Source organism: Betta splendens, chromosome 21 (assembly GCF_900634795.4).
Source record: "Betta splendens chromosome 21, fBetSpl5.4, whole genome shotgun sequence".
NCBI classification, from domain to species: Eukaryota; Metazoa; Chordata; class Actinopteri; order Anabantiformes; family Osphronemidae; genus Betta; species Betta splendens.
In genome coordinates this window covers 2,270,776-2,291,710 of record NC_040899.1, presented here as the reverse complement: position 1 = coordinate 2,291,710, position 20,935 = coordinate 2,270,776, and the positions used below count along the sequence as shown (strand labels likewise).

At 45.0% G+C, this 20,935-nt stretch overlaps 7 protein-coding genes across 7 annotated transcripts; 6 read left to right on the top strand and 1 right to left on the bottom strand.

The window, feature by feature from the left end:
• Positions 1-387: 387 nt before the first annotated feature.
• Positions 388-1,541, top strand: LOC114847726 (trace amine-associated receptor 13c-like). The gene is made up of 2 exons (XM_029137751.1): positions 388-560; positions 728-1,541. The coding sequence occupies exons 1-2, from the start codon at positions 388-390 to the stop codon at positions 1,539-1,541; spliced, it is 987 nt and encodes a 328-aa protein (XP_028993584.1).
• Positions 1,542-2,489: 948 nt separating this feature from the next.
• Positions 2,490-3,567, top strand: LOC114847721 (trace amine-associated receptor 13c-like). Its single transcript, XM_029137748.1, has 2 exons — positions 2,490-2,662; positions 2,751-3,567. The coding sequence occupies exons 1-2, from the start codon at positions 2,490-2,492 to the stop codon at positions 3,565-3,567; spliced, it is 990 nt and encodes a 329-aa protein (XP_028993581.1).
• A 2,561-nt stretch (positions 3,568-6,128) lies between these two features.
• LOC114847716 (trace amine-associated receptor 13c-like) lies at positions 6,129-7,294 on the top strand. Its single transcript, XM_029137741.1, has 2 exons — positions 6,129-6,301; positions 6,487-7,294. Exons 1-2 carry the CDS (start codon positions 6,129-6,131, stop codon positions 7,292-7,294), a joined length of 981 nt encoding a protein of 326 aa, XP_028993574.1.
• A 622-nt stretch (positions 7,295-7,916) lies between these two features.
• LOC114846967 (trace amine-associated receptor 13c-like) lies at positions 7,917-9,369 on the top strand. Its single transcript, XM_029136248.1, has 3 exons — positions 7,917-7,924; positions 8,152-8,262; positions 8,571-9,369. The coding sequence occupies exons 1-3, from the start codon at positions 7,917-7,919 to the stop codon at positions 9,367-9,369; spliced, it is 918 nt and encodes a 305-aa protein (XP_028992081.1).
• A 1,036-nt stretch (positions 9,370-10,405) lies between these two features.
• On the top strand, positions 10,406-12,940 carry LOC121201910 (trace amine-associated receptor 13c-like). Its single transcript, XM_041068854.2, has one exon. The coding sequence runs from the start codon at positions 11,294-11,296 to the stop codon at positions 12,143-12,145; it is 852 nt and encodes a 283-aa protein (XP_040924788.1). The 5' UTR covers positions 10,406-11,293; the 3' UTR covers positions 12,146-12,940.
• Positions 12,941-13,108: 168 nt separating this feature from the next.
• LOC121201906 (trace amine-associated receptor 13c-like) lies at positions 13,109-15,180 on the top strand. Its single transcript, XM_041068838.2, has 2 exons — positions 13,109-13,281; positions 13,397-15,180. Exons 1-2 carry the CDS (start codon positions 13,109-13,111, stop codon positions 14,214-14,216), a joined length of 993 nt encoding a protein of 330 aa, XP_040924772.1. The 3' UTR covers positions 14,217-15,180.
• A 2,498-nt stretch (positions 15,181-17,678) lies between these two features.
• Positions 17,679-19,354, bottom strand: LOC121201905 (trace amine-associated receptor 8a-like). Its single transcript, XM_041068837.1, has 2 exons — positions 19,335-19,354; positions 17,679-18,492 (listed from the first exon to the last, which is right to left on the bottom strand). The coding sequence occupies exons 1-2, from the start codon at positions 19,352-19,354 to the stop codon at positions 17,679-17,681; spliced, it is 834 nt and encodes a 277-aa protein (XP_040924771.1).
• Between the last annotated feature and the right edge of the window lie 1,581 nt (positions 19,355-20,935).

Below are 20,935 nucleotides of genomic sequence, written 5' to 3'. Positions count from 1 at the left end.
TTGCTTGAGCTTTTTCATTAAAGCCTTTCAGATTTGCAGAAGAGACAAACTCTGATGTCAAATGTCGTAGGAGATGTTGGTACCTGGCTGGATCCCTGGTTCAGATTCTGGACCCTCATAAGTAGTTCTGGACTTTTTCCTCTGCACAATATAACTGAATTTGATTTCAGATCACCAAAGGCACTTGACAAAACACTGGCTTTGAGCATTTTCTAATTGCTTGAATTTAGAGCAATGATACTCAGGTGCATACGTGATTGAGTTGTGATTGAGCCTCGGTTGCACAGGGGAGGGGTGGAGGAGGGCTGGGCACCATGACAGAATAAATCAGGCGTGTGACTGGAGCTTTGCCCTGAGAGCAGCCAGAGCTCAGCAGCTTCTGTGGTGATGGAGGCGTCAGAGGACTCTGAGCTCTGCTTCCCTCAGCTCCTCAACGCCTCCTGCATCAGGACCAAGCGTCCTCACTACGAGACCCTGCTGACCAACATTGCGGTGGCCTCCGTCTCGCTGCTCACGGTGTTTCTCAACCTGCTCGTCATCATCTCCATCTCACACTTCAAGTATCCATCAATACTGTATATAATTTGTAATTTATATCGATAGATAATGAGTCTCGTTTCAGCTTCATGTTGGCAGTGTTTTGTCAAGATAACTTAAAGCACCTGAATCCAATTTTTCTGTCATTGTTCGTTCTGGTTGACTGACAGCTGATTGCTTCCTCCTCCAGGCAGCTCCACACTCCCACCAACCTCCTCCTCCTCTCTCTGGCCGTCTCTGACTTCTTGGTTGGACTCCTCTTCTTCTTTCAAATGATGTTCATTGATGGTTGCTGGTTCCTGGGGGACCTCATGTGTACGGTCTATCAGTATCTAGCATATGTTATCGCCTCGACCTCGGCCGGAGCCATGGTTCTCATCTCCATCGATCGTTACCTGGCTGTTTGTCATCCTCTGCTTTACTCCACACAAGTCACACAAACGAGAGCTCAGCTCTCAGTTTGTCTGTGTTGGGTCTGTTCTCTCATCTTTCAGACTTTAAACCTCCAGGACGTCCTGCAGAAACCGGGCAGGTTCAACTCCTGCGTGGGAGAATGTGCCTTTGTCATTAACTACGTGGCTGGACTTGCTGATCTGCTCTTCACCTTCATTGTCCCCATCGCTGTCATCATGGTTCTGTATGTGAGGGTGTTTGTTGTGGCTGTGGGTCAGGCTCGGGCCATCCGGTCTCACATCGCAGCTGTTTCTCTCCAGCGTTCAGGGAAAGTAAGTAGAACATCTGAACTGAAAGCCACCAGGACTCTGGGTGTTGTTATCGTGGTGTTCCTATTGTGCCTGTCTCCGTATTACTGTGTGGCTCTGAGCGGTGGAGACACGCTACTGAACGGCTCAACAGCTGCTTTTGTATTATGTCTTTACTATTGGAACTCCTGTCTAAACCCTTTGATTTATGCCTTTTTGTACCCGTGGTTTAAGAAATCGGTTCAGTTCATTGTGACCTGCAGGATCCTGCAGCCTGACTCCTCTGCAGCCAACGTACTGTAGGGGCTGAGTTTTGTTTCAAGCTGCTGAGGAATGCAGTGCCTGGGTTCTACGCTTCCCTGCCAACATTTAATATTTTGACAGATAGACAGTAACAGACTGGACAAAGTGATTAGGAGGACTGGTTCTGTTCTGGGGGTGGAGCTGGACCCCCTCCATGCTGTAGCTGAGAGGAGGATGCTGGTCCAACTCCTCTCCATAGACGACACCTCCACACAGTGTGTGACTGGACAGAGGAGCACCTTCAGCCACAGCTGATCAGTATCAGGTTCTCCACAGAACGCTACCGGAGAACTTTACTACCGGTGCCATCAGCCTGTACAACTCCTCCTCCTCTGTAAGGGTCAACCTGATGACCCACTATAGTAAATGTATATTTAAGTGCTTTGGGGTGAATATATGTGTATGTGTTTATGTGTTTATGTTCATATGTGGGTATATGTGTATACTGTATATGTATATGTATGTATTAAACACGTATTGTTATACACACATAACTGGTCTGTTTAGACAATACTTCTGTATATACTGGTATGATGTCATCATTCTGTTGTTCTTTCCTGTAGTTTTTATTTCTATCTGTGAGAGCAATTAAGAATGGGCAAAGCAATTTCCCTCTGGGATAAATATGATTTTCTGAAACTGAACATATCTTTGAATCTGAAGGTATAGGAGGCCAAATAAACAAAAGCACAAACTTTAGGTCCTGCCTGATGAAAGCAGGGAGGTAAAACATTTAACATTTAAATAATAGAATAATAGCACCTGCTGTGGATGACATGTTTTACAGCAGAATGCACTCATAGCTGTTGACACACTGTAGGTTAAACCCTACAGAGGCTAAAGCACAGCAGGGGGGAGGAGGACAGGGCCGCGTCAAGACGATGAAGATAAAGGAGATGTCTGAGGAAGCTTTGCCCTGAGAGCAGCCAGAGCTCAGCTTCTGTGGTGATGGAGGCGTCAGAGGACTCTGAGCTCTGCTTCCCTCAGCTCCTCAACGCCTCCTGCGTGAGGCCGACGCGTCGTCACTACGAAACTTTAATAACTTATATTGTGCTGTTTTCCATCTCTCTGCTCACAGCGTTTCTAAACCTGCTCATCATCGTCTCCATCGCACACTTTAGGTATTCAAACATTTTGTAGTCATCTTAAAAGTGAAATTTGCGTTTGTAGCTCAGTTTATTTCTATTGCTGCTCGTCCTCTTCCTCCAGGCAGCTCCACACCTCCACCAACCTCCTCCTCCTCTCTCTGGCCGTCTCTGACTTCTTCGTCGGCCTCCTCTTCATGTTTCAGATGGTGCTGATAGACGGATGCTGGTTCCTGGGGGACCTCATGTGTTCTCTGTATCAGTATCTGGACTACGTTATTTCTTCCACCTCAGTGGGAAACATGGTTCTCATCTCCATCGATCGCTACTTGGCTGTGTGTCATCCTCTACATTACTCAATGAAAGTCTCGCCACACAGAGTGAAGGTGTGTGTGTGTCTGTGTTGGATCTGCTCTGTGATCTTCCAGACTCTGGTTCTGAAGGACAACCTGCATCAACCAGGCAGGTTCAACTCCTGCGTCGGCGAGTGCGTCATCGTCGTTAACTACGTTGCTGGAGTTGCAGATGTGATCTTTTCCTTCGTCGCTCCCATCACCGTCATCATCGTTCTCTACATCAGAGTGTTTGTTGTCGCTGTGACTCAGGCTCGAGCTCTGAGGTCTCACATGGCAGCTGTTTCTGTCCAGCATTCAGTGAGAGTCACAGCTCTGAGGTCTGAGCTGAAGGCAGCCAGGACGCTGGGTGTGGTCATAGCTGTGTTCCTGATGTGTCTCTGTCCTTATTACTGTGTGGCTCTGACGGGACAAGACAGCCTGATCAACACCTCCTCTGCTGCCTTTGTGATATGTCTCTACTACTTCAATGCCTGTTTGAACCCTGTGATCTACTCGCTCTTCTACCCCTGGTTCAGAAAGTCCATTAAACTCATTGTTACCCTTAAAGTGCTGCAGCCTGACTCCTGTAAAGTCAACACGCTCTAGGCAGATTTGGTGGCGATGAGCTGCAGAACAGCTCCACCAGCTGGAAGGGCAGCAGATATCAAACCAGAGCCAGAAGGAGGATTCAGTTCCTCACATGGCTGCTGCTGATTATTATTATTATTATATCGCCTAGTGGTAAAAAGCCTATTGAAGTAATCCGATCACTGGTGAACTAACTCTCCCCTCACTCTGACTCTAACTCTACCAACTCTGATGGTTAAAGATGAACGTGTTATAGGAATAGGTTGAACATGGTAAATTGATTTATTTATTATAATGGTAAATTGATTTATTTATTATAATGCCAAGACGAAGGCAGTGATGATGACGTCATCACACTGGAGGTTGTTATTAGAGACAGATGATACTCAGGATTTGAAGCGGCCATGTTTCACGGATGTAAGTCAGAGCGGAGCCGGTCAGGCAGAGGAGTCACCTTCCACCCACCCTGGTTCATCTCACCCTTTCCTGCATCAGTCCTGGCGGCTCTAGAAAGTTTGACTGTGAATCAAAGCACACTGAGCTTCTGTGTAGCTGGTGGTGGCAGTGGAGCCATTCAGGCCTGCTTCTCTCCTTCTGGACCAGGACAGATCCACTGATCGCCATCACTGGTGGTCAGGTTTTCAAATAGAAATAATCAAACACAAAGAACCGGAACACTTATTTCTGTTGTGGATGAAGGAGAAAAGAAAGAGACGTTCGAATAAACAAGCGATGAAGCAGATGGGAGGAGGAGCAGGGAGGGAGGCTGGAGATAAATCAGAGCCAGAGCAGCTAGAGCTCAGCAGCTTCTGTGGTGATGGAGGCGTCAGAGGACTCTGAGCTCTGCTTCCCTCAGCTCCTCAACGCCTCCTGCATCAGGACCAAGCGTCCTCACTACGAGACCCTGCTGACCAACATCGCGGTGGCCTCCGTCTCGCTGCTCACGGTGTTTCTCAACCTGCTCGTCATCATCTCCATCTCACACTTCAAGTATTTCTTCACCAGCTGTTCTCATATTTCATGATTCATCAAACTGGTAGCTAATTAAATGTTATAGTATGTAATACAATTAATAATCTGCTAATGTTAACCTATGGTGACATAATGATTTCTTTTGCTTTGTCTGTGTTCATTTGTGTGATGTTTCCATCATGTTGCTGCTCTTCCTCCAGGCAGCTCCACACTCCCACCAACTTCATCCTCCTCTCTCTGGCCGTCTCTGACCTCTTCATGGGTGTCCTCATGTTCTTTCAAATCATGTTCATTAATGGTTGCTGGTACCTGGGGGACTTCATTTGCTCCATGTATCAGTATTTAGCATTCATTAACTCCTCGACCTCGGCCGGAGCCATGGTTCTCATCTCCATCGATCGTTACCTGGCTGTTTGTCATCCTCTGCTTTACTCCACACAAGTCACACAAACGAGAGCTCAGCTCTCAGTTTGTCTGTGTTGGGTCTGTTCTCTCATCTTTCAGACTTTAAACCTCCAGGACGTCCTGCAGAAACCGGGCAGGTTCAACTCCTGCGTGGGAGAATGTGCCTTTGTCATTAACTACGTGGCTGGACTTGCTGATCTGCTCTTCACCTTCATTGTCCCCATCGCTGTCATCATGGTTCTGTATGTGAGGGTGTTTGTTGTGGCTGTGGGTCAGGCTCGGGCCATCCGGTCTCACATCGCAGCTGTTTCTCTCCAGCGTTCAGGGAAAGTAAGTAGAACATCTGAACTGAAAGCCACCAGGACTCTGGGTGTTGTTATCGTGGTGTTCCTATTGTGCCTGTCTCCGTATTACTGTGTGGCTCTGAGCGGTGGAGACGCGCTACTGAACGGCTCAACAGCTGCTTTTGTAATATGCCTCTACTATTTGAACTCCTGTCTAAACCCTTTGATTTATGCCTTTTTGTACCCGTGGTTTAAGAAATCGGTTCAGTTCATTGTGACCTGCAGGATCCTGCAGCCTGACTCCTCTGCAGCCAACGTACTGTAGCTGCTTCATGACAGTTATTTTACTGCACTTCAACCAGAAACTTGACATCAACTTGAAGATGCTGCAAATAAAATTTGCTCTGGTGCAACTAAAGTGTTCAGTTATTTTTGATGTAGGAGAAATGGGCAGATTTGAAGGTGTGAGTGGTTTTGGCTTAGATCAGTCCAGTATGTTGAGCTTTCACCTACAGACTAGTCCAGCTCTCTGCTCTGGAAAAAAAGCTGATCTTCAATGTGGTGATTGAACTATTCAACATTTGTTCACTTAATGGTTGCAGCCATAAAACACCTGGATTTCATCAGTCACTGACTGTGTGCACCTCTGATGCCATAACTTATGCATCTGTTATAAAAGGGTAACAAAGTTGTCATAAAGAAACTGAAAACTCAGAACTATTGCTGGTGACTGAAAAGGCATCAAATGTCAGACACATGACTGACTGAGACCAAGTCAACCCACGGAGCATTCAACTAGAATCTCCACGGAGAGCGAAGCGGCAACGGAGGGAAGGTGGAAGGAGGGGTTGGTGGGACGGACTGCGATAAAGGAGCTGCGTGAGAGAGAGCAGCCAGAGCTGAGCAGCTTCTGTGGTGATGGAGGCGTCAGAGGACTCTGAGCTCTGCTTCCCTCAGCTCCTCAACGCCTCCTGCGTGAGGCCGAAGCGTCGCCACTATGAGGCTCTGCTCAGCGACATCCTGCTGTCCTGTGTGTCTCTGCTCACTGCGTCTCTCAACCTGCTCGTCATCATCGCCATCTCACACTTCAAGTAAACATTTAGTCACTTTATGGAGCTGGTGATAGGAAAAACTGCTAACATTGGTTGTATAGTTGTTTTCTCCTTTAATGTGAATAATAGGATCACATCAGTCATGTTTGCTTCTTTTCTCTGCTGTGATAATAATAATGTAAAGTAATGTAAATAAGTAAAGTCTGCTGCTCCTCTTCCTCCAGGCAGCTCCACACTCCCACCAACCTCCTCCTCCTCTCTCTGGCCGTCTCTGACTTCTTCATGGGCGTCCTCATGTTCTTTCACTTTGACGGCTGCTGGTTCCTCGGGAACCTCATGTGCTCCCTGTACCAGTACGTAGCGTTCATCATTGGCTCTGTCTCCGTGGGAACCATGGTTCTCATCTCTGTCGACCGCTACGTGGCTGTTTGCTATCCGTTCCATTACTCCACCAAACTGACAAAGAAACGAGTGAAGGTGTGTGTGTGTCTGTGTTGGTCATGTTCTGTGATCTACACGGGTCTGTATCTGAAGGACAACCTGCATCAACCAGGCAGGTTCAACTCCTGCTTTGGTGAATGTGTCATCTTGGTCAACTACGTTGCTGGACTTGTGGATGTGGTTGTTTCCTTCGTCGCTCCCATCACCGTCATCATCGTTCTGTACATCAGAGTGTTTGTTGTTGCTGTGACTCAGGCTCGAGCTCTGAGGTCTCACATGGCAGCTGTTTCTGTCCAGCATTCAGTGAGAGTCACAGCTCTGAGGTCTGAGCTGAAGGCAGCCAGGACGCTGGGTGTGGTCATAGCTGTGTTCCTGATGTGTCTCTGTCCTTATTACTGCGTCAGTCTCATCGGTCAGGACACGCTGCTCAGCGCTTCCTCTGCTGCGTTTGTGATATATTTGTATTATTTTAACTCCTGTCTGAACCCGCTGATCTACGCTTTTCTTTACCCCTGGTTTAAGAAATCTGTTAAGCTCATTGTTACGCTAAAGATACTGCAGCCTGACTCCTGTGAGGCCAACATGATCTAATGGTGTGAGCAACCAGTGTATATCTGTATATCGCATCTGGAGACACAGTCCATGTGTTTTCTCCCAGCTTGATTCAAATTTTAACATAACTTTTACATCCATTCCAGATTTACTGTAAATAACATAAAATTACATGATTTATTACCTTACTTCACTGGATGACACAGCGATGCGCTGACACATCACAGCATAGTGTACATGTTTAAATTAAGGTGTTAACGCCACAGGGTTTTGTATTACTGCTGTAACATTAAATATTGTTGTACGTTACAATATTATTTTGAGACAAGACACTGAGTGGTCACTATATTAGGTACACCCGTCCAATCTATTCAATACATACAGCAACTGTCTAATTAATTCCACTTTTACAATGTTGTCATTTTAATTTAGGCTGTCAGATTTGTTACTGAGGTCACATATGTGTATGAGTGATACTTCTAATAAAAGTTCTTTTATTAGTTCAATATCATGCTCACATAGTATTGAATTATATTAACATGAAACAGAATCTGCCCTGTCAGTGTCACTGAAGTCTTGATGAACTGTCTTTGTCTGATGACGTGCTCCTTCTGTCTCTCTTATGATTCATGATTCAGCAGAATTGTGAATTTAAGCAAAAATGTCAGGGTCAAAGGCTTCTGGTGATTTAATCATATTTTAAATGCAAATTTGTACACAGCACTATCCAGTCTCAAGGGGGGGCACTCAGTCTGTGTGGAGGGAACAGAAGCAGTGGTGGAGGATGAAGGAGAAATAAGTCAGAGCAGCCAGAGCTCAGCAGCTTCTGTGGTGATGGAGGCGTCAGAGGACTCTGAGCTCTGCTTCCCTCAGCTCCTCAACGCCTCCTGCATCAGGACCAAGCGTCCTCACTACGAGACCCTGCTGACCAATATTGTGGTGATTTCTGTGTCTCTGTTCACTGCGTCTCTCAACCTGCTCGTCATTGTCTCCATCTCACACTTCAAGTAATCTCATAATTCATTGATGTTAACAGAACATAAAATGTTTATTGTAGTGTTTTGGCAATGATTGCATGTTTTTGTGTTTTAGCAGTTACTCTGCTTTAGTCTAAATGATGACTCTGCGCTAGTCATAATTGTTGACTGGTCATCAAATCAGTCAGATTTTTCAGATATTATGTGTCTAAATTTAGGAAATACAGTGTTGCGTTGAAATGTTTTGTGTCCAGTTTTTGCTTATGTTTGCCAATGATTATTGAGGAATGATTATTGAAATATAAATAATGGTATTGCTGGTGTTGCTTCTCCTCCAGGCAGCTCCACACCTCCACCAACCTCCTCCTCCTCTCTCTGGCTGTCTCTGACTTCTTCATGGGACTCTTCATGTCTTTTCAAATTGACAGCTGCTGGTTTTTTGGCAATCTCATTTGTTCTCTGTGTCAGTATCTAATTTACATTATTAGCTCTGCTTGTGTAGGAAACATGGTGCTTATATCTGTTGATCGCTATGTGGCCGTCTGTTATCCGCTCCATTACTCCACCAAACTTACAGAAAACAGAATGAAGATGTGTGTGTGTCTGTGTTGGACATGTTCCGCTCTCTATCAGGGTGTGTATCTGAAAGACAACCTGCAGAAACCAGGAAGGTTCAACTCCTGCCTCGGAGAGTGTGTCCTTTATATCAGCTATGTTGCTGGACTTGTAGATGTTGTTCTATCTTTCATTCTTCCCATCACTGTCATCATAGCTCTGTACATCAGAGTGTTTGTTGTGGCTGTGTCCCAGGCTCGAGCTGTGAGGTCTCACATCACATCCGTCTCACTCACACAACGATCAGTGAAAGTGTCAGCTAAGAAATCTGAACTGAAAGCAGCCAGGAATCTGGGGGTTGTCATCGCCGTGTTCCTGACATGTCTCTGCCCATTTTACTGTGTCAGTCTAACAGACCAAGACACACTGTTTTCTGCTTTTGCCATTTATTTGTACTATTTAAATTCCTGCTTAAACCCTGTTATCTATGCCTTTTTTTACTCATGGTTCAGAAAATCTGTTAAACTCATCATCACACTTAAGATCCTGCAGCCTGACTCCAGTCAGACCAACGTGCTATAGAAAACACTGCTTGACATTTAAAATATGAATAGAATTAACACAAATTAAATGTCTGTTAATGTTTATTATTTAAGAATATAAACATGTCAATTCACAAAACTACTGTTTTTTTTTGTAGAACTACCTTCTATCTTTTACACGCCTGTAATCAATGTCACACACAAGTAAAAACCTGGTAGGTAGCGGGTTGTAATTTGTCAGGCAAATGTTACACACCTTAATCAATTTTGACTAATGGATGCACTTAGAAAATGATAGCTGGTTATTTGTTATATTAAATATTTTAATATTTCACTTTGTTTATTGTGTTTTCGTCACCAGATCATTTTGTGGGAATAACACACATCCTGTAGTTGGTTGAAATTTACAGCGTTCACAGTGACTCTGTTGTGTAGTCAACCTTGATTGAATAGTGACGTGCCATGTCGGTGGTTCTGTGATGTGATTGGCTGTGAGGCGGGAGCGACAGCTCGAGAGTGACAATGCGCGGGAAAAAGAAAAAAAGGAAAAGAAAAGGATAATTAGCAGACATAAAGACTATTAATGAGAAGTAATGCAGCCATAGCTGGTAGCTCTTGTTGTTGTACCAACTATAGTATAATACGTTGATACGTGTTCACGGACCCTAACGCTGAATACCACAAAAAATAAGCCAGCGTCTTTTGTTTCACAGTTTGGGCGAACTCGGGCCAGCTAGCTAGCATGAACAGTAGCCTCCCAGCTAGCTCTAGTCTTCAGGTGAGCAGGACGAAGCCTGTCAACTCCTCTGGATACAAGGGCGGACGTTTTTCTCCTCGCTGGGTGGAACAACCTGGACCTGATCTGCCGATAGACTGCTGCACCAGGGGAGTCTGGAAGTCTGCCATTGACCTTGCTGGTGTGTAAGTACTCAGCCTTTTAATTTGATCCATTACAGTAAAAGACCGTCTCCATATCCCCATGACAGTGACACAGAGAAAAATAAGTTCAACAGAAGACAATTAGATTCGCCCATTTAATACACAGCCGTGCGTCACTAAAGCGGGAAAGTCACGGACAGAGCTGCGTGTAACTATCACACTTCAGTACTCTACAATGTTCCCCTAGACTAAGCAACGCTCCAAAGCCCGGAATTCCACCGAAACCGATCGCTTTAGTCAGTGATTTTACTCCACCAGTCGCGGATCCGCTGCGTTTTATTTGTGAGGCGTGTTGATGCTTTAATCTGCTCGTTTCACCGGCAGCGTCCGAGCAGCGCAGCGGTTACTGATGGTCCCGATCTGTCCTCGTTTCCCGTTCGTTTTGTTTGTACTGTCATACAACATCACCTGTTACATTACATTTTATTTATAATGTACGTTGCTCGTCTGGTCTAGTTCCATGAGGAGTTGGTTATGAGGTTATAATATGATGTTCTAAGATTAAGATGTGATTATTGATGGAGAGATGTGTCACCATGCTGGTAAACATTCATGAATACGATCTGGTTGGTGGATTGAAGGTCTTTAAAAGCAACTTCAGGTAAAGTTAGACTTGTCTTATTCTTTCAAGATGAGAAGTACTGGATGGGTCCTATAATAATCTGGACATATGTTCATAGTGTCCTATTGGTTAAGGGTGACGAAGGTGTGTGTGTGTGTGTGTGTGACGCTGAACATAACATCAGTAGTTGTGAATGGAAGGAGGAGCTATAAGACAGAGAGCAGCCAGAGCATCTTCTCCTCTGGTGATGGAGACATCAGAGAGCACTGAGCTCTGCTTCCCTCAGCTCAACACGTCCTGTTTGAAGACGAAGCGTCCTCACTATGAGGCCACGCTGACTTACATCCTGGTGTTTTCTGTGTCTCTCCTTACTTTGTTCCTCAATCTGCTGGTCATCATCTCCATCTCCCACTTCAAGTATTACATATTCTAGTAGTTCATAATATTGTTTACTGTTGTGTAAATGAACATTTTAGACAATAGCTTAAAATTCTTGTTGGTCTTCCTCTGCAGGCAACTCCACACTCCAACCAACCTCCTCCTCCTCTCTCTGGCTGTCTCAGATTTCTTTGTAGGCCTCCTCATGCTCTTTCAAATTGTGCCTATAGTGGGCTGCTGGTTTCTGGGGGACCTCATGTGCACCATGTATCAGTATCTAGCAGCAGTTATTACCTCTGTCTCGGTAGGAACGATGGTCCTCATATCTGTCGACCGCTATGTGGCTATATGTGCTCCGTTATATTACTCCACCAAAATAACCCAAACTAGAGTTAAGGTGTGTGTTTGCCTGAGTTGGAAATGTTCTGTGATCTATTATGGCCTGATGTTGCAGGATAGCCTCAAACAGCCGGGGAGATATAACTCTTGCCTGGGAGAGTGCGTATTTGCCTTCAACCACGTTTCCGGAGTTATTGATGTTGTTGTTTTTTTCATTATTCCAATTATTCTTATTGTAGTTCTGTATATGAGAGTATTTGTGGTGGCTGTGAGTCAGGCTCAAGCCATGAGGGCTCACGTTGTAGCTGTCACACGGCAGCATTCAGCGAAGGTGACAGCTAAAAAATCAGAGTTAAAGGCAGCCAGGACTCTTGGTGTCGTTATAGTCGTGTTTCTAATATGTCTCTGTCCATATTACTGTGTCAGTCTAACAAGTCCTGACACTTTGCTCAGTGCATCATCTGCTGTCTTTGTTATATATCTGTACTATTTCAATTCCTGTCTTAATCCGGTGATTTATGCTTTGTTTTACTCCTGGTTTAGAAAATCGGTTCAGCTCATTGTTACACTGAAGATACTGCATTCAGACATACTGTAGAAAGTGTGGAGCTCTACAATAACACAGTTAAATGTGACTGTGAGACAATGATAAAAGTCTTCACACTTATCTGTGTCATTCAATCTCACTTTGATTAAAACCTTAAATTAACAAATAATTAAAACTTTTAAAAATACCTTTCAAAACTATCTTTCATTCTTTGAACAAATTCTTTTTCAAGGCATTTCTACCGTCACATTTGGTCACATATTATTACACTTGATAGGTTTTTCACATAAAACCATCATAGCTTAAAAACAACATTTTAAAAATGTATCTTTCACGGTCACTGTTACTCTCAATTATTTAGGAAGGTATAGTTTATTACAGTAAAAAAGTAAAAGAAAATACTGTTTAAACAAATCCTTTTATTGAATTAGTTTAATTCTGCATAACCAAGCAAAGGTAAAGGAGGAACTATAATCAAGAGTCTGATTCTGATACTTTATTCACTGCTTTAATGTGGTCGAGAGAAAACAGAATGCCATTTAATCCATTTAATTACCAATAATTAACCCGAATGCTCTAGTTCAAGTTCTTGCTCATGACAGCGTCTGACCTGCTAGTTATCATCTCCTAGTCGAGTCAACAGCAAAAAATACCACATAGTATTTCTGAAAAGATAAACTGAAGACGTTGGAATGTTGAACAGGCTGTTGCGAGCTAAACCCTGTGAGCCTTTCATTTTATCCTTTGAAGGTTGGTTGCATTTTCTTGGTATCTTTGCTTTAAACAGTTCAGATAAAATTACCTAAGCAAGTTGTACTATTGTGCGTGTGTGTGTGTGTGTGTGTGTGTGTGTGTGTGTGTGTGTGTGTGTGTGAACTAGAAAACAATCCACATTAGTAAAACTCTCTGTGGAGAGATGAGGAGGAAGGAGGGGTCAGTGGGGGGGACAGACATAAATCATTTGCAACATTTGCACCAAAGAGCTGCAGCAGCTCAGCAGCTTCCCCTCTGGTGATGGAGAAGTCGGAGGACACTGAATTCTGCTTTCCTCATCTTCTCAACGCCTCCTGTGTGAAGTCAAAGCGTCCTCAATATGAGACCACGCTGACTTACATCCTGGTGCTTTCTATTTCTCTGCTCACTGTGACTCTCAACCTCCTCGTCATCATCTCCATCTCCCACTTCAAGTAGCTACATGTTTATGAATTTATTAACCTACAATAACTATAACTAATAACATAAATAAGGGCATACATAAATAATGGATCTGCATCCATGCAATAACTTGATCTTCCTCTCCAGGCAGCTCCACACTCCCTCCAACCTCCTCCTCCTTTCTCTGGCTGTGTCAGATTTCATCGTCGGCCTTCTCATGTTGTTTCAAATTGAGCTTATAGATGGCTGCTGGCTCTTGGGCGACATTATGTGTTCTCTGTATCTGTATCTAGTGTATATAATTACTGCTGCCTCATTAGGAACCATGGTTCTGATATCGGTCGATCGCTATGTGGCTATTTGTTATCCTTTGCATTATTCCACCAAAGTCACACAACAAAAAGTGAAGATCTTCATTAGTCTGTGTTGGCTATTTTCTGTAATGTACCAAGGTATGAATGTGAAGGATAACCTGCAGCAACCGGGCAGGTTTAACTCCTGCTTCGGGGAGTGTATTATTGCCTTTAACTGCATTGCTAGAATAACAGATCTTGTTGTTTCCTTTATTGTTCCCATCACAGTCATTGTGGTCCTGTATGTGAGAGTATTTGTGGTGGCTGTGTCTCAGGCTCATGCCGTGAGGTCTCATATTGCAGTTGTGTCACTTGCACCACGTTCGCTGAAAGTTACAGCTAAAAGGTCTGAACTTAAAGCAGCCAGGACTCTAGGGGTTCTGATAGGTGTGTTTCTAATGTGTCTACTTCCGTATTATTGCATCAGTCTTTCAGGCAATGACAAAATATTTGAAACTCCAGCTGCTGCTGTTGTGATTTATTTTTACTACTTCAACTCCTGTATAAATCCTGCAATCTATGCGTTTTTCTACTCCTGGTTTAGAAAATCAGTCAAACTCATTGTTACACTGAAGATACTGCAGCCTGACTCCTGTGAGGTCAACATGCAGTAAACGGCACTAGGAAAGTAAAAGCCTATCTTGCTAGATTTTAACAGATGCTTTATTGCTTGTCGCTTTCATTTACTTACTGTAGCTTTTAATTCTTACAACATGGAGAATTTTGAATTTTGAATTCCAGAAATCAAGAAAAGAAAATCAAGAAAAGAAAATCAAATTTTTGTTTGTAGACCGTGTATTGATATTCTTATTTACCCACTGATTCATATTATTGTCGATTTGTAAAAGTATATTATTAGCATAAATGTTAATTTCCCCATCGTGGGACAATAAAGGTATTCTATCTAAAAGTTTAAACAAATGTTAACTTTTAATAAGCTATATTTATACCCAATGCACCTACTGTAAAAAGATGTTGAGTAAGTCCTGCAAAGATCTATTGTCCTGTGACTACAGTAAATCTGCACCCAACTTAAAGCTAAGCACATCTGATCAGCTATAGCGCTAAAATCATTGGTAGGTCCAATGTTGAGGTGGACAGTTCACCCTTATTCATTCCAAACTAGGTTGGGTTAAGGGGAGTAAGCTTAAAAACCTCAAGGTTGTGTGTAGGAGATATATATGTGTCACGATCTGGGTTTTGTTTCTTGTTGTTTCCTCGTCTTATTTTGGTTCCAGGTTCCATTTCCGGTTTTATTGTGGTAGCACTCCCGGTTTCTGTTTCTGTTCCTGCTTTACTTCCTGTTATCAGTTCTGTTCTCCCTAGCTCATTACCCACACCTGTCTGTAATCAGTTAATCACTCACCTGTGTATTTAGTCAGCTCCTGTGTCCTTAGTTCCCTGCCAGATCGTCGTTCGTGTTTCTTGTTCCTCGTGTTTTGTTCTGGTTTTGCCTTGTGTATCCTGCCTGACCCTGGACTAACTACTGACTGTGAGTTTTGCTTTATCCCTGCCTGTACTTTCGCTGAGCCTACTTGTGTACCGAACCCTGCCTGGACATTGTATCAGAGATTGCCTGCTCCCTTGTTTACTGCTGACTGAACTCTTCCGTGTATGACCTGGACTGCCCGACCTTGCCTTGAGAAATAAACCTGCGTTTAATATTCATCTTGCCTCGGTGCTGTGCATGTGGGTCCTTTATCTGCCGTTCCGTGACAATATGTCAGGAGGGCGGATGAATTTAAGAGCGCCAAATCAGCATCCAGACAGACCGGGAAGGTCAGGATGAGCCTGGTGGAACCATTAGCCTCTGGCTTAATGCCGAACCTGCCCTTTTAGCGGACATCCTGCCGCGAAGTGGCCGGGCTGGCCGCAGTACAAGCACAATCCCAGGCTCCGTCGTCTTCTCTATTCTTCGCCAGGCAGTTGGGCGTGACCCAGCTGCATCAGCTCCTCCGCTGACAGCTGCGACCGGAAGTGGAAACGATCTTGGTGCGCGGCTCTGGCGTCCGCCCGCGGGGCTCAGTGCGTTGCGCTCCCCCGTGCGGCACGCATCTCGATCGAGCTCCTTCCGCCTTCCAGTTCCGCGACTCTGCCAGCTGCTCCTGTTCGCTGCTCCACAGTCGGCGGTTGATGTGGATGGCCAGCTCTATCAGCGCGTCTAACTCCCTCGGGAGCTCTCTTGCCACTAAGCAGTCCTTCACACGGCGGGGAAGACCTCCAGCACGGTGGCGTCCCAGCCTGCTTCCGCCGCTAACGTGCGGAACTCGATGGCATACTTGGAAGTGCGCCGGATGTTTACCAGTCTCTGAGCCGCGTCTCGCCCGGGGGTTACTTCTAGGAAAATCTGCTGGAGCGCTGTAGAGAAGCTGGCAAACGTATTCAAACACACAGATTTGTTCTGCCACTCAGCTGCCGCCCAGACCTCGGCAGCTCCTGAGTGGTGGGAAACCGCGTACGCCACCTTGGACCGCTTCGTCTGGAACCGTGTTGTGTGGTGCAGCTCAAAATGAATTTCACACTGAGTGAGAATAGTCCTGCAGTCACCTGATTCTTCGGAGAAGCGTTGTGGTGCTCCCAAGCTGACGTCCGGCGCGGGGGGATGGCTTGGTGCCACCGGCTCCGGTGCCGCTACTGGTGGAGTCAAGGTCGCGTGGATCTTCGCCAGGCTCCGTGACGGAGCTCTCTTGCCACGCAGCACAGCGGGTCAAGTCCTGGAGAGCGGCGTCAGTCTTTCTCTCCAGCTCCGTGAGACGTTGCTCCTGAGCCTGGAGAGCGGAGTGCACAGACTCGGTGCCGGCTGGGTCCATCTCTGGCCAGATTGTTCTGTCAGGAGGGTGGATGAATCGGACCCACGTGCATGGCACAGGAAACCAAGAGATAGGTTTGATCTCGTTTTAATGGACTTACAGGTTTCCAGGAAAACCGAGTTTACACCGGAAAACAAGCAAAGTGGCAAACAGGAGCAGGCAGGATCAGTGGTCACAAAACAAAAAAGGTCAGAACCAGGATAGCTACGGCGACAGTACCAAAGGGCTAGGCTGAGACAAGGTCAACAAACAGGCAAGGTCTGGCAACAGGGTCTACACACGGGAATCGCTGGAAAGAGGACATGCATCACTACAATCTGGTGGAGATCTGAGGTGATTGTTGATTTTATTTTCCTCTGTAGAAGCCATGCAGCCATTTGTCTAATTGCAATTTTAATACAAACTTAAACTATTGCGTTCAATGGTAGTACTAAAATGTACAGCACATACAGTATAAAAAGAAATACATTGGTTGTGGAGGCAATACTTTATATCATTATACACATATGTATACTATAAGTGACTCTCCAGAGAAAATATCACATACCTGAAAACATAACTGAAAATGGCCAGCAGGCATCACTGCTGACCCCACACACCCGCATACAAACAGTTTAAGCTCCTACTGTGGCAGGTGCCACAAAGCTATGGCCACCAGACCCACCAGACACAGTCAGCTTCTTCTTTCCCCAGGCTGTGACTAAGCTGAACTCTACAGTCACAATACCATGAGTCAGTGCAATAACCCCATGTCATACATTTTGCTGTATATTATGTAAATAACTGTACATAAATATGTAGATAATTAATGTTTCATAACACCATAGGGTACAAATCGCCATGTTTGCCCTGTGCAAACTTGGCGATTAAAGCTGATTTTTTTTTTCCATTTTGTTGGTATCTGTGTTAGGATTCCTACATTTCTTAAGGAAATGTCTCCTTTCATTTTATGTGACTCTTTATATTATGTTGGCCTCATAGGAGCCTGGCTGTAATATCTTAAATGTGACAATTATTTTATATACAAATAGTCTTCCCATATACTATGTATGAATGCAAATTTCCTCCCCTTCCTCCCGTTCATACAGTATAAAAAGCAAAACACTTTTTGCAGGCAATACTTTACAGTATATCATTATACATAAAGTTATACTGTATGTGACTCTGCAGAAAAAATATCACTGTGTCTACAATTTTTTGATTTGTGTAAAGATTCCCGCATTTCCCTAAATGAATGAAATGTCTCCTCAGATGTTATGCGACTCTTTATATTATGTTGGCCTCACAGGAGCCTGTCTGCAATATCTCAAGTGTGACAATTGTTTTGATGGATTTTCTGAACCAGGGGTAAAAAAATGCATAGATTATAGGGTTTACACAAGAGTTAAAAGAGAACAAACATATTGCAAAGGCTGACAGTGAAGTGTTAAACAGCGTGTCCTGGCCTGAAAGTGTGGCACTAAAGTAAGGGCACAGGCAAATTAGAAAACCGAGGATTACAACACCCAGAGTCCTGGCTGCTTTGATTTCAGACTTCTTTGCCATTACAGTCTCGGAGCCCTGAAGGGACACAGTCTTAGTGTTAGATCGCATAGCACGAGCCTGAGACACAGCCTCTATGAACACTCTCATATACAAAACTACGATCACAGTAATGGGTCCGATGAAAGACAAAAACAGATCAACACGTCCACCAATGTAATCAACAACAAGGACACACATCCCATAACAGGAGTTATACCTGCCTGGACGCTCCAAACTGTCCTTCTGCAGAAAACTGTTACTCAGAGCTGAGCACGTCCAACAAACACAAATACACACTTGGACTCGTTTCTCAGTGACTTTAGAATAATGCAGAGGGTAGCATATAGCCACATAGCGGTCCATGGATATGAGAACCATGTTTCCTATGGAGACGGAGGTCATTATACAGGCCACAACATAATACAGGGAACACATGAGGTCACCCAGAAGCCAGCAGCCGCTTATTGTCATCATTTGGAACAGCATGAGTTTGCCTACAAAGAAATCTGAGACAGCCAGAGAGAGAAGGAGGAGGTTGGTGGGAGTGTGGAGCTGCCTGGAGAATACAACAAATATACAGTGTCATCATTTATACTGTAAGGTAGGAAAAACAAACAACACCAGCTGAAAACATGACCATTGTTATATAATGGTGACATATGTTTACTTGAATTAGGAGATGGAGATAATAACCAGTAGGTTGAGGGTAAGTGTGACGAGGGAGATCAACGACAGCAGAGTGTAAGTCAGCAGGGTTGCAGAGTGAGAACGCATTTCCTCTTATAGAGCCATGATCATAAGGACATATGAGCCCTGTAGCCTTCTGCCAGAAACTCTCGCGTGCCACTCTTTTATTCTCTACCTCCCTCCTACTCTCAGCCAGAAACTTCCTCCCTGTAGCAGGGATGAAATTTCTCTCTTCTAGTGACTTATTTATTTTGTTAATAGGCAGTGTCAGCAGCTCCCTCTAGCCAGAGTGACTGGTACAGCTGTAGCAGTTCAAAGTGACCAAAGTTCACTGTAGTACGGTTGCTTTGCCACGGCGCAATGGGTGCCAACTAAGGACTTTTACTCCTGCAGTGGGAAAAACATCAGGATGCTAGTCTTGTTTTAAGCAACAGGTGGCGCAACGTCGTTTGAAAGCCTCCAATGCAGGACGCCAGAACTCAGCAGATCTACAGCGACTCATTATTGCAGCAACATGTTTATTCCTACAGTACATATTTGCTCTGTGTCTGCGTAAAACCGCACGAGTGAGGAGGCCGTTTAGATCAGTGATGTCAACACTTACAGAAAAACTTGGAAACTAGGAAACTAGGAAAGTCTTGTCTTTGCTTCATAGAACCTTTTGTTAGCAGTTGAAAATATTTTAACTGCATGTATATATGTAAGCTCAACCTATCCAGACTGGGAATCATCTTGGTGGGGCCAATCTGTCTATCTTTAGACTGGCCACCTGGACTACTCTAAATACATTAATAAACACCTTTAACTTGGTTTAGCAGCTGCTGTAATGTTCAAGCTGGGTAGAAGTGAGCTTTCTCCTAAAATTCAAACACTAAAAAATCAACTCATTGTCATGTTTTTACCTGTTGCCGTAGCCACTGTTATCAATTCCTGTTTTATTTTGTAATACTACCGGTTCTGTCTGGAAGCCTTACTTCCGGTCACAAATACATCAGCTGTTGGTAATCTCTAATTAAGACAGGGTATTTAACATCCAGACCTCCGCCAGATTGTCGTTTATTTACTTCCGCTTTCCACCATTGTTTCGTCCGTAGTTTCAGTTACCATTCGTGCCAGTTCTTGACCTTGTTTGTAGCCTAGGCCTCTTGTACCTTAGCCGAGCTTATCCTGTTGCCAACTCTACCTCGACCTTGATCTTGCCCAGTCCATTAGTAACTTAGCCGAGCTATCCTGTTGCCGACACTGCCTGTCTGACGATCGCTGTTTACCCGCTCCTTTAACAGAACCTCGTTACGTGTGTCTGTGCCTGTACTGTACTTGTGCCTGGAACCACTGTGAACATTAAAGACTGTGTACATATTCCTTCCCGGTCTCCGGCGCCAGGCATGTGGGTCTGCTTTGTCAAGACACCTGCCAGCCCTGACAGAACAATCTGGTGAACAATGGATCCAGCCAGCATCAAGTCTGTGCAATCTGCCCTCCAGGCTCAGGACCAACGTGTCAAGGACCTCGAAAGCCAAACCGACGCCACGCTTCAGGACCTGGGTCGCTGTGCTGCCCGACAGGAAAACGCCGTCATGGACCTCACGCAGCCACAGAGTTTCGGTCCCGCTTTCGTCATCATCATAATCATGAGCAGCCACCCGCCCGCACCGGACATCCGCCTGGGAGCACCTCATTGCTTCTCCGGAGAACCAGGTGACTGCAGAACTCTTTCTCCCATTGTGAAATTAATTATGAATTTCACGCACCACAATTCCCAACGGAACAATCCAAGGTAGCGTTTGCGCTCTCCTACCTCACGGGAGTCGCTGAGGTATGGGCTACAGCCGAGTGGCGCCATCGTGCTGGGAGACGTATTAATTCGGGAATTACCTTGCCGCGTAAAGGACTGCTTGGCTGCATGAGACCTACCCAGAGAGCTGGACGCGCTGATTAAACTCGCTATCCGGATTGACCGATGGTTGTTGAGCAGCGAGCTGGAGCAGTGTGCAGAGGCGCGGGGATCGGAGACGGGCGGAGCTCGGGCCAGGACGGCCGCTAAAAGGGCAGGCTCGCCATTAGGCCAGAGGCTAATGGTTACATCGACAATCGGGGGCCAATTGTTCGGCCTTACCAATGCGCCGGCAGTGTTTCAGGGGCTGGTGAACGAGGTACTGGGTAGCAGGGTCAACGAGTTTGTGTTTGTCTACCTAGATGACATTCTGATTTTCAGAAAAAAAGCATCACATGCATGTGCGGAAGGTGCTTTTGGAGCACCAGCTGTTTGTCAAGGCCGAGAAATGTGAGTTCCACGTGTAAACTGTATGTTT